This window comes from Pelobates fuscus, chromosome 9 (genome assembly GCF_036172605.1).
Source record: "Pelobates fuscus isolate aPelFus1 chromosome 9, aPelFus1.pri, whole genome shotgun sequence".
Classification (NCBI taxonomy): Eukaryota; Metazoa; Chordata; class Amphibia; order Anura; family Pelobatidae; genus Pelobates; species Pelobates fuscus.
The window spans coordinates 32,308,536-32,321,962 of NC_086325.1; the positions used below are offsets into that span (position 1 = coordinate 32,308,536).

The window sequence follows — 13,427 nt, forward strand, 5'->3', positions numbered from 1 at the left end:
ATATATATATATATATATATATATATATATATATATATATATATAGAAACAAAATCCAGAGCCAGGCACTCCTCCTTACCAAAAAAAACTCTCAAACATAAATAAGCCTAGGTGCAATCCCGCGTTATATATACGAAAAAGCAATAAAGGGAGCACACTAGGTCTTGATTATAGTGCAAAATTATTTACTGCATTCCCAATGAATACATAGCTGTGGTTTAAGCAAAAAATCAACGTTTCGACCCTTCTGGGTGATCTTGATAAAGACCCAGAAGGGTCGAAACGTTGATTTTTTTGCTTAAACCACAGCTATGTATTCATTGGGAATGCAGTAAATAATTTTGCACTATAATCAAGACCTAGTGTGCTCCCTTTATTGCTTCTTCATATATATATATACATACACACATTCATACACACATACACACACACACCTTAATACATTCACATTTTCAAACACACACCTGCAAACACAAGTAAATATGCTGATCTATTCATTTTCTTATGAAAATGCGGTTTTGAAATTAAAAGTCTTCTCCCGCAGTAGTCTGAGAAACAACATGTACAAGGGCACAGGAGCATTCTTTAGCTTTATTAACGATAATGTTCACTGATCTGTGAATAACCTGGAGAAAAAAAAATGAAGATTATTGAGTTACTTTCGCAATCTATCCATCCATCACAGGAGAGCAGGCTTCAGAATGATAGATCATACCACCTTCCTCCTCTTTATCCCAAGTGAATCTCTCTCCTCTGGGGAAAACAAACAAAACAGCAAGAAAATCGCAGTCAGAATGGCTGCTGCCTGGCATCATAAGCACCCTAACCAGTATAGCGGATTGTAGTGGTTATGGTGCTAGGGATCACCAAGCACCATCTCAGGTTTTCTGTTAAGCAATTTTCAAGTAATTTTAAAAAAAGAAAAACACAAAAAACAAGACCCCCTCACCCCCTACACTTCTGCATTAGCAAATGCAAACTCATTCAATCTGGGTTGCTACAACAGGCTTACAGTGGGTAGGCCCCAACACTCTCACAACCACGCACTAACCCTCTATTTAAAGACCGTATAGGTATACGGAGGTAAAATGTCAGAATGATCAAAGAATAGCAAGGTAGAGAAGAAGGGGAAAAGAGGAAGAGAGTGCCAATCCAAAAAAGGTTATACATCCAAACAGAAAACATAATTTATTAAGAAAAGTGTCATCTACAAAAAAACAAAAACAAAACAAGAAGTAAACAAAAATCTTCAGATGATCGAGGTCTTCAGGTGTACAAGATTTCACACAAAGCCTCCTTACCCTCTGTAGATATTTCGGTTGGTAAAATGTGGATCAGTGGCAGTTTTCTTGATTGAGTTTTTCTCTTTTCTCTTCTAGCCCTTTCACCCGAAGGCTTTTAATATTTTGTGAAATACCTTAGATTCCTCCACCTGGTCCATAAATCCAAGCAACTGTCCCTCAATACTCCGTAACCACAAGACAACCAAAATTGCTATGTATAATATATACATTTATTGCCAAAGTTAAGTTCTAAGAGACTTTACATTCATTGTGCCCATAAATGCAATGCACTTTATTTCATGATTAGCTATTGTAGCCTAGTATTTTACATAAAAACAACAGACAAAAGTACCAGTATATTTTTCAGCATAATGATAGGTCTTCAAAATAAATACTAGTGTACCTTTCTGGGAAAGATATACATATATATATTAAAAAAAAATTATAATAATAATAAATAAATAAAAATAATGCAAGGAAAATTAAGTCTTATGTTTTTTTTTTTTTTATGCTCACATTTATCGGAGCCATTTTCCTGGCTCTGAGATGAAGCAGCTGTAAGGACTATTTATAGAGAGACCCTTTTTCATTTTGGGTGGCTCATTCACCTATTGTTATTTTTTTCCCCACTATTTTATAGTGTTTTAGTTTCATACACTCTGTTGCCAACCTTGACTATTAAATAGAATTTTATTTGTGGCCCAACAAATTAAGTATTAATAAAGGAGTTAGGTTTGGTACATTCCATATTAAATAAGCTATGGATCTGTAAACATAACATAAAACATCGAACATTGGAGTTTTAGTACCATATTATGGCCATGAAAACACGTAGTCGGACATAAAAATACTTAACTTGCCAATTACGTCAAAGCATCCCAGTTTTGACAGGACCAAAGTTATGCATTACATATTAATCTCAAGCCCCTCAGTGATGGTGTGCAAATAAGACAATACACAATTGGTTATTCTTAGCAGGTATATTAATCTCCGTTTCAGGAGAGTCTAAATCTATATAGGAGTCTAAATTAACTCGTGTGAATGTAATTACACTTGATTTGGATGAGCCAGAACTTGAGTAGTTTTATAGAGTTCGCAGACTGAGCACATTACGGGCTAAACAAGCCCAAAACTTTATTTTTCCTCTTATCTGTGCTGTGTAATTTTTATAGATCCATACTTTTTAGACAGACTATACTAACCCTCTGATTTAATGCACACAGCAAGTAGCTACAGCAACACCTTGCTAAAAAATGTAAAAGGTTGAACAAAAGTTACTTCTAATGAACGAGATTGTTTCCACAATTTAATCAACGGAATTACCGTGGTCAAGAATAGCAGAGGGTTAAATGATATGGGAAATTTTTGCAAGTTTCACATCTTTGGTGGTCCTGAAGCATTATTCTGTTTATGCAGGATACATTTATAATGCAAGGATGTGACTTCCAAATGTCTTTGAATCATACACATAAATATGCATGCGTGCCATTTATAACAGTAGCCTTGATGAGAACACAAAGAGTAACTGGCTGCTAGCATCGCTTAAGAGGTTTACATTAAAACAGAATGTGGGACGGTGGTTAGAAATCACAGGGCAAACGACACCTTATTCTGATAACCTGGCGATAAAAGCTGTAAGGTATGATCTATTGGTTCTGCAGTCACCACTTTAGTATACATACTAAACAATAGTCAGGGAATATTGTTCATTATCCGCAAGGCAATAAAACCCACCGACATGTCACGTTCGGGAGTTCAAGATAGAATTTTTAGGTAGAATCAGAAATCAGATGTTTGTATGGGTTAAACGAACAGCCAACCTTCAATTTCTGCACATTATTTGTTGGCACTAATTGATGGTCGAATAATACGGGAGATAAAACAGCAGATACACAGTGATTCAAGTTGCTCTATTAAAATAAAATGGTTCCTATATTTAATATGTCCTGGCACGGGGAGCGGGTATAATTCTTATGCAACAATTGAATTTCCATTGTAGGAATTCATTAATCGGCTCTGATAGCAAGGCCAGGTTGCCACTACCGCCATATTCAGCTGTGATTATAAGCACCTGTTACCTGCAGAGTTACTCAGCAGGTGTTGCCATGTTAAAATAAAGTTGCAGAATAGCTGAATCAGCTACCTTGCCAAACCCAACAACACCTCCCCTTAAAACAAAACAAACAAGTATAAAATGGAGGGGCAGCCCAATTACAGCGAGCGCTGTTCACGTTACATAGTTGGATAGCTGAAAAGAGACTTGCGTCCATCAAGTTCAGCCTTCCTCACATATGTATTTGCTGTTGATCCAAAAGAAGGCAAAAAAAAAAAACGAGTCTGATGCGCTTCCAATTAAACTAACAAACTAGGAAAAAATTCCTTCTTGACCCCAAAATAGTCATATCGCCTTGGATCAAGCAGCTATTACCCAACTAATTGTGTTGTGTTTTTGGAAGTATTCATCCAATAACTGTTTAAACATCTGTATGGACTCTGTTGAAACCACCTCTTCAGGCAGAGAATTCCATATCCTTATAGTTCTTATTGTAAAAAAAAACAAAAAACTTTTCTTTGCCTTAGATGAAATCTCCTTTCTTCCAGCCTAAATGTGTGACCTTGTGTCCTATGTATAACCCTGATTATGAACAGATATCCAGATAATGGTTTGTACTGGCCCCTGAATATATTTATATAATGTTATCATTTTCCAAACTAAAAGATATTTAAATTCTTTAACCTTTATTCGTAAGTAAAATGCTCCATTAATTTTATCAATTTTGTAGCTCGTCTTTGCACTTTTTCTCGTGCCGTGATATCCTTCTTTAGAACAGGTGCCCACAATTGCACAACATATTCAAGGTGTGGTCTTACCAGTGATTTATAAAGAGGCAAAATTTAATTTTCATCCATAGAATTTATGCCCCTATGTACTTTACAATCCATGTTCCAGAACTCAATACTAGGGCTCTAGTCATCCTCTTGTTATGCAAGCCATCCAGTACAAATCATGCATGGAATGTCCCTACGAGACCGCTGCATGCTATGTAGGTCCCTCCCTCCTCTCCTCTGACAGTCACCCTCATAGGTTTCAAACAACAATAACATTTATATTCATGAAGCTACTGTAGAGTGTTAAATGGGATGGCTAGGATTGGCTGATCAGATTCAATCGCTTCCTCTCACTGCAAAATATGTAATTCCTGGGGATTTGTCAGAAACACAAGAGGTTTGGCAGTATTTTTATTTCATGGCATTTTTTTCCCCTGTATTATTTGGCCTCTCTCATGTTTTGTCACCTTTCTCCATTCTAACTACAGCTCCAACTTGTCTGTAGTTTTGATGCCCATTGTGTTGCTTTGTATGGATTCAGCGGATTCTCTTCCAATGTGGTACAGTTTCATTCAGAACCGCTCATAAAAAGAGGGAGCAAATCAACCAGCAGAAAGAAAGGCCAGGTAGAGAGGTCAGGATCAGATCAGAGCCTACCCATCTAAAAGACTATCTACTATGAGGCAATCCCATCACATCAAAAATACACTATAGGGTCAGGAACACAAACATGTATTCCTGACCCTATAGTGTTAAAAACACAATCTACCCTCCCTAACCACACCCCTTGCCTCCCTAAATATAACAAAATCTTACTTGTATTCTAGTCTGCAGCTGCTGCCTCTGCACCTGACCTGCCCGCTTGGTTGGCATCTTCAGAAGTTGTGTTCTGAGCCAATCACAATGCTTTCACATAGGATTGGCTGAGACTGTCAAGGAGGCAAATCAGGGGCAGAGTCAGCACAAGCCAAACACAGCCCTGGCCAATCAACATCTCCTCATAGAGATAAATTGAATCAATGCATCTCTATAAGGAACGTTCAGTGTCTCCATGTAGAGGAGTGAGACACTGTGCAGCACTGCCCCAGAAAGCACCTCTAGTAGCCATCTGAGGAGTGGTCAGTTGAGTTATCACTAGGCTGTAATGTAAACACTTTAATGAAAAAGTGTTTAATGAAAAAAGTCTGAAGGGAATGATTTTACTCACCAGAACAAATACAATAAGCTATAGTTGTTCTAGTGACTATAGTGTCCCTTTAACACTACAGTTCAGATCCTCCTCGGCAGCCTTGGTTTGAATAATTGCAAGACTCCATAACAAATCATGTTTTGTTCCCTTCGCTAAATCGATTTATTTTCCTCTGTTTATGTTTTACTGCAAACTGGAGTTTGCTGTCCAGGGAAGCTCTGTACCAACTTACTAGTAAGTTTTCAAAAATGCTGCACCAAAAGCCAGGTCCAAAGAGTTGCCATCAGGACATCATTCTATAAGTGACACAAAAAAAAGGCACATACCCACCTCAGGGCAAACCATCTGGAAGGATGCAAAGCAACCTTCATTCCCATTCTGTAGACCATGATTCTGGCAACATATTCAAAGGAGGTCCAGCACTGCTTTATTTTTAATATTGAACCGTTTATTGCATCCTCCTATTTGGCAAGTTGAAGTTTAAAACCCTGCCTCATATAATGTAATCACTATCTACAACGCAGTGCACGAGAGTGTCTTTGAATCACATTGACAAGACCTGACAACTAGATAGGTATTATTTTCCTAACAAGACTTTATGAAAGATGCTTAGGATCTAGGACGCCAACTGCTGTACGAACGGGAATATATTTCAAAATGTTGTTGATTTCTCTGCATTCTGAGAAGAGTCAAGTTATGTACAGTTATATTATCAATAGATGGAAGAGATTTGTGCAAGCTTTGCAAGTCCCAATTACAAAAATCTAATCAACTTTCTGATATTTTACTGAGACAGGATTCCTTCCCCTTTAGACCCAGTATGATCTTAAGAAACTTAGTCCAATTTCAAAGGTTCAAAGAGAACTATAATCACAGAGCTTTGTCTCAAACTCCAAATCTGAGGTCAAGAATGTAGCTGTTTCTCAAGTTACCTGACCATCACACCTACCACATAGTTCCCATTAAGAAATTCCGAGGACACATTCATTGTGGATGGCCACCGTGTGTCTATAGAACAATATCCGATTAGACGGTAGCTGCATGAGAGTATGGAGTACAGGAAAGATTTATTATAGGATTCCAATAAAGTGGATCTGTCATATTTGAGTTAAAGCTAGCAATTGTTACTGTTGTTCTTTTTATATATGGTTCTATTCTGCTGAATATAATTTTCCCTATGAAATGCACTGCCTAACCACTTCATGGAAATCAACTTACATTTCAAATTATTCCTTATGTGATTCCTTAGCATAAAGCCAAGATGGCACACTATTAAAGTCAATATGAACCCATCTTAAAACAACGTGCACTTTCACACAATGGAAATATAACGGTAAGCAGATTTAAATGAAGAATGGGGAAGTTTCTGCTTGTTTGTAGAACTACTAAAATCATCCAGACCACTTTATCTCAATCCTACAATCTAAAACACTGCGGTTTTGCAGAAATGGCAATTTTTACATTGCAGGGTTAAATACACCTCTAGTGCCGTCTTCCTGACAGCCACTAGAGGTGCTACATACTCAAGAATGCAGTGAAACTCAGCCCTGGAATCAAATCTTGCTGACAGCAACATTTGATGGTAGGAGCGTGGCTTTTGGCTGTGCATGTGAATCTCCAATCCAATGAGAAGCAATGGACTGGAAGATATCGCGGAAGATGTCAGCAGGCATGTTGACGTGTTCAAAGGCTTATTGGGGCAGCTGCAAAAGTTCTGGAGCTGGAAACGAGGTAAGTAATCTACAGTAGATTTGTTTAATGGCAAAGGGAGGGACACACAAGGGATCTATAGTAACAACAAAACTATTGTTATTTTCAGGACTGTAGGTCAACAAACGTCAACAATACTGAATGTATAATTTAGCAAAAATTATTCTTGCAATAAAAATGTGTTCTTAGAGAACCACAGGAGGATATAAAAAAAAAAGGATAAAAAAAATATGCTAAATGTAGTGCAACAATCTAGGACACAATTAGCAACAGGGCATACATATAATGTGGTGTCAAAAAAAGCCTCTGCTCCAAAATAAAAAGGAAAATATCAAAGCATTTTTGCTCTCACACGATATACATTTTTTGTACATTCATATAGTTCCGTAGAATGCAATGCAGGGTGAGTACATGCACACACCCCTGTTATGCACTCTCTATAACTCTATAACAACAATTCTAATAATTTCATTTTCAGACAGTTTATCTTAATTTAGATTCTCAAGGTTTGATTTACAGGGTTATTTACTAAATGGAAAATTGTTTTGAATTCCAAGGAAATTTCATATTTAATGCCCCAAGTCAGCGGTGCTTCCACATCGTCTATTTTGGTCTAAAAGCTGAAATTCACTTTGACGTCCTGACAATTCCCACTTTTATAAGTTAGACTTATTTTAAGTCAGCAAAAACATAAATTTTACTTACCGAAAATTTCTTTTTCCTGAAGATTAGAGGCAGTGCTTATACCACAGGGATATCCAATCTGGAGGGAAAAAACAGGCAGGCAAATCTCCAAACATTTTAACCCCTCCCCTAATTACCTCCTTTCCAATAAGTAGCAGCTCCTCCTGATCATCCCCAGAAAATACATAAGCCAAATAGCTGCAAAATTACTGAGTTTATTAGAAAAAGGGGCGGGAATTGTAGCACTGCCTCTAATCTTCAGGAAAAAGAAATTTTCGGTAAGTAAAATTTATGTTTTTCCTTTCAGATTAGAGGCAGTGCTTATACCACAGGGATATAATAAAGCAGATCCTGAGGGCGGGTTTCAGTTCACTACTGCTTGAAGCACCTTGCGCCCAAAAGCTGCATACTCCGAGGCCAGTATGTCCCACTTGTAGTGTCTTGAGAACGTATGGAGAGAGGACCGATTAGCAGCTGAACAAATTCGAGAAGGAGAAGCAGCTGCTCGCAGAGCCCATGACGGAGAAACAGCTCTAGTAGCATGTGCCTTTATAGGGCCTGCAATATCCGTGCCACTCTTAGAATAAGATAACAGAATACAAACCTTCAGCCATCTAGCCAGAGAACTCTTCGAAACCAACATACCTTTTCCTTGTGCTAAGGCATAAGACGGATTCCGACAAAAGGTCGGCAAACCACTTCTCGGTTGACATTGGCAACAGATAACACTTAAGTGATACATGAAGGATCTAGCTTCAGAACCTCCTTGTCCCGAAGAAAAACAAAAAAGGGAAAATTCTCCCGAAGAGCTAGGATCTCACATGCTCTTTTAGCTGACGTAATAGCCCCCAAAAGAAAAACGGTATTCAACGAAAACATCTTCAGGGAAGCTTCTTCCAATGGTTCAAAAGGCGGTTCACAAAGCGCGAAACAGACCAAATTCAGATCCCAGGGAGGACAGGATTCCCTAACAAAGGGCACCAAACGTGTCAGAGCTCTGAAGAACCTTGAAATCAGAAAATTCGAGGTTAAGCATCTGAGGGAGAAGAAACTGATAGCAGAAACTTGTAATTTCAATGAAGCAGGTTTAAAACCTTTTGCAAATCCCATCTGAAGGAAGCATAGAATCTTCTGGATGGACGCGGAAACAGGGTTGACTTCAAACCTACAACACCGCTGATAAAACACTTCCCAATCCTAGCGTAGAACCTCGAAGTAGATTCCTTGTAAGCTGCCAACAAATTTTTATAACTTCAGGATCCAGACCTTTACTCTCTAAAATCTGGAGTTCAGAAACCAGGCCGTCAATCGGAATCTCCGAAGGGTCGGAAGAGGTACTATGGCGTCCTCTAGAATTCCTCCTGAAAGAGGAAGCTTCCAAAAGGTGGCCCCTGGAAAGTTCAGAAGAACCGAGAACCAACTTCTTCTTGGCCACCAGGGAAGGATTAGGATAATCCTTACAGTATCCAGCCTACTATTTGAAGTATACTGGGAATAAGAACTACTGGCGGGAAGATATATGCCAGGTTGAACTTTCGTGGTACCGACAGGGCATCTAAGATATCTGGCTGGTCTGCCGGATTTAGGGACGCAAAACGACCTGTCCTCCTGTTTATACCGGAGGCCATCAGGTCTATCTCCGGAACACCGAAGCGGTCTGTAATGAGCTTGACAATTCTGCATGACAAGGACCAATCTGCTTGTTTCAAATGATGCCGCTCAGGGCATCTGCCACCACATCGAAATTCTAAAACGTGAACTGCTGAGATCGACATAAGGTGAACTTCTGACCACAGAATGACCAATGAAAAAAGGCTTTCAAATTTAGTTGATCTTGTACCTCCCTGTTTGTTCAAAAACGCCACTGTCGTTCGATAGACTGAACGAATTTGAATATGTTGATCTGAAATGCCAGGAGCGCCATCCATACGGCCTTGAATTCCCTGAAGTTCGAGGAATTTCTCACATCCTTCTCTTGCCAACGCCCATGCTTAATTATGTCTCCCAGATGGGCCCCCCAGCAAAGTGCAGGGGCGTCTGTTATTATCATGAAGGACATCATCCGGAATGAAAGACCTGCGTGCAAGAATTAAGAAGAGGTCCACCACTGCCGACTTCTTAAAGTTAGATTGTTGAACCTCTTAAGCCTCTCTAGGCCGAGTTCCTGTCGATTCCAGACTTGCAGAATGCTTCTCTGTAGAGGTCTCATCCTAGCTTTTGCCCAACCGACAGCCGGGATTGAGGCTGTAAACAGACCCAGTAGGTACATGGCTTCTCTGATCGAAAACACACCCTTTTTCTCAGAGATTCTGGATTAAACGCTTGATCTTTAGTTTCTTCTCTTCTAGCAGGAAAACTTCATAGCGATAGAAACCCAACTTAGACCCAAGAACTGGATCCTTTGAACTGGCACCAGTTTCGATCTGTTGATATTTATTAGCTAGACATGGTTTCCAGCGATTATATAGCTGTCTCCAGTACTCACTGTAGCTGATCCTGGGACTCTGCAATCAAAAGCCAGTCGTCCAAACAAGGAATGACAGCGATGCCCATACCTCTTAGGAAAGCTGAGACGACTACTAGAAGCTTTGTGAATAACCTGGGCGCTGATGACAGGCCGAAAGGCAGAGCTCTGAATTGGTAATGTCTGGTTTACCGATTGGCAGCACACAGCAAACCTTAGAAGACTTTTGCTGGATTCTGCTATGGGTACATGAAGATAGGCATCTTTAAATCCAGGGACTTACTGGATGAATAAGCAGAGTCGCTGATTTTATCGATTCCCTGAGGAATTTTATTTTGATAATCCGCCTGATTATGGCTTTAAGGTCTAACATGGGTCTGAACGATCCATCTGGTTTCGGCACCAAGAAAAGTCCTGAATAGGTGCCTTGATGTCTTTCCTTTAGAGGAACTTCTTCCACCACTCATATTTGTAACAGACTTGATACTTCTCGCATCAGAGAGAGTTTCATATCCAGAGAATGAACCTCGGAACATAGAAACATTTTCATTGGGGTTTGTGATAACTCTAGAGCGTATCCTTACTTTATCACTGCGAGGACCCAGTCTGATGATGTCGCATTCCAGAGATCTAGGAAAAGACTCAACTTCTTTCCTTCTCCTATAATCAACGGCTCTCTTATGTTGACCCCTGAAATAGGTTCTACGAAAGGAACTTTGAAATGAGGGAAGCGTCTCCGAATTCCGGCTTGGAAACTGCTTCCTATCCGACTCTGTCATCTGTTTTCACAACTCATCCAATTTCGAGCCGAACCGTCTTCCTGGCTCAAAGGCTAGTTCACACAGTGAATTTTTAGGTGCCGCATCCGCTAGACAATTTCTAAGCCTTCCCACCAAAGATTTTGGGTCTTGGCAACGGATGCCCCCGCAATCAAAGCTTTAGATTGGGCTGCAGAAGAGATGAACAGCTTTTTTAAGGAGGAGTCCATGCGTATTTCCATGACATCCTTCAGCCCGTTTGAGTCTCCAATCGGTAATGTAGTCTTCTTACCTATTTGAGCAATAGGAACGCCCACTACAGGGACTGTATCCAGCTTCAGTCTTGTTCCGCTTCTATGGAAAAGAGAGATTTAAAAACTGTTTAGAAATAAACGGCTTGTGACCTGGGAATTTTCCATTCTTTTAAATCAACTCCCTAATCTGTGGGTGAAAAGGAAACATATTGGACTTCTTCCCTGTTTCCTCAAGTTCAAATGCATTGCACTTCTTTAATTAATTTCCCAAATGGATACTTCTGGGAATGCAGATTCCTCATTTGATGAGTCACTGCCTGAATTATCGCCATACTCAGAACCACTAGTTCCTAAACTAGTATCGGAACTTCCCAAGATCTCAGGCTTTTCTTAGCATGTATTACACTCTGTGAATCCTGGGCAACCGCCTGGATTGTCTGTAATGCTGCTGACTGCATATCCACAACTGTTTGCTGCATAGTTTGTTGCAACCAGCTGAGAAAGTGGACATTTCTGTTCTTTTTGCTTCCTCTGAAGCTTCTTTGAACACACTGAGCAAAGTTTTCTTTTTACAACCATCTGGCATAAGATGGCCACACACAGAGCACATTAAATGCTTGGCTTAGATGTACATTTCCCCTTCTCAGCAACTTTATCCAAATTTACAGGATTATATACTGTGAACAGAACACAAGAAAGGGAAAATAAACAAAAATTTTTCCTTAAAGATTCAGGCTAGAACCATTTAAATAAAAACTGAATCAGTCTTACCTTAAATGGCCTGAGAGTGTGTTGGAGGGCAGGTGAGAAACACACTTTGCAACCGTTCTGAGAGCTCCTGGCAAACAGAGGTCGCTGCTGGTAATGCTCCTTTTAAGTCCTGTAACCAAACGAAAACGCCAAGTTCAAATTTGGCGCCTGAATCCAGGTTCGCATTGCGCATGTGCATAGCGCTCTGCGACTCCCTGGTGGAACGCAACGCAACCTGTGCGTGCGTTCCACCGACACGCCTGCGTCCTTCGTCAGACCGGCACCTGGCACGGCAAGAGACGGAATAATTTCTCAGGGACCACGCCGTCCGGCGTGTTAAACGCTACTTACCCGAACATCAAGGAAGCAGAGCCTCCCGAGCCTCAGCCCTTCTCACCTGCTTCCTGGAGAACCTCCTGTATAACCTCCCCTGCCGAAGGCAGGCAAAGAACTGGGGATGATCAGGAGGAGCTGCTACTTATTGGAAAGGAGGTAATTAGGGGAGGGGTTAAAATGTTTGGAGATTTGCCTGCCTGTTTTTTCCCTCCAGATTGGATATCCCTGTGGTATAAGCACTGCCTCTAATCTGAAAGGAAAAACTATTTTGAGGCCTGAGCGTGGCTGTACCGAAGGGCAAGCTATTGAGTTTACTCTAAGCCTTTGTCCGTTCTCAGAGGTCTCATTCTTTCTTTTTTGCAATAAGTTAGACTTACCTGCAAAAGCACTGGGGAAGCTCCCCAAGACCATACAGGGGGAAGAGGAAAGGTGTGTTGCCATAGCACCCAAGGCACCGCAGAAAATGTTGTGTCGCTTTCAATCCATCTTCAGTGTTTGCAGTTGTTGACACCATGGCGATGGAATACAGGATAAAGTGCTGCAAATTTGGTGTTAACCGTTTAACTTTTAAAAACTCAGAAAATGTACTTTCTTTGTGATCTGTAAAAGAGAATAATAATTAAGTAATCATAGGTGTTAGAAATTTTGCAAAGAATAGAAAGTCTTGCTGGAAATGGGAAGGTTTAAATACGGCACGGGCTCCAACTTGTTCGCAAATATATACATTCATCCTCGTAACAAATGAAATTTATATTTTTCTATCACAAAACTCTAATTATTAGCTGATGTAACAGTATTAAGTCTACCTACCATGGTACACACAGTTTTACATAAACTCATAGTACAACAAACATAATCTATTTGTGTTCATAGAATTTCTACAATGCTTTGTTGTTTCAGATTTAAAAGGTTACCCTTTCACCTCAACTGACAATTATTTGTCACAAAGATCAAGGCCAAGCATCAAGTGACAGCGAAGAGCAGAAGAAGCCTCTTAAAGGTGGCAATAAAGGCAAGTGTGTCATTGTCACAAGGGAGGATCGCCATGTTCGGGGACACATTCTAACAGCAGGCTAATCGGATCAAAGAAAAGCAACAGAATATATGATATTGTCAGGGTACCTGTGGTCTCTACCTCCGAAAGAGGTAGAGACTTAGCTGTTCCTCCAT

General features: G+C 40.0%; 1 protein-coding gene across 2 annotated transcripts in view; it reads right to left on the bottom strand.

Moving 5' to 3' along the window:
* CHM (CHM Rab escort protein) overlaps window positions 1–13,427 on the bottom strand; it is a 104,654-nt gene that overhangs the window by 43,830 nt on the left and 47,397 nt on the right. For both annotated transcript variants that reach the window (XM_063431856.1, XM_063431855.1), the window contains exon 8: window positions 12,635–12,857. In XM_063431856.1, the coding sequence (XP_063287926.1) occupies window positions 12,635–12,857 (223 nt within the window). The remainder of the gene's footprint in view (window positions 1–12,634; window positions 12,858–13,427) is intronic.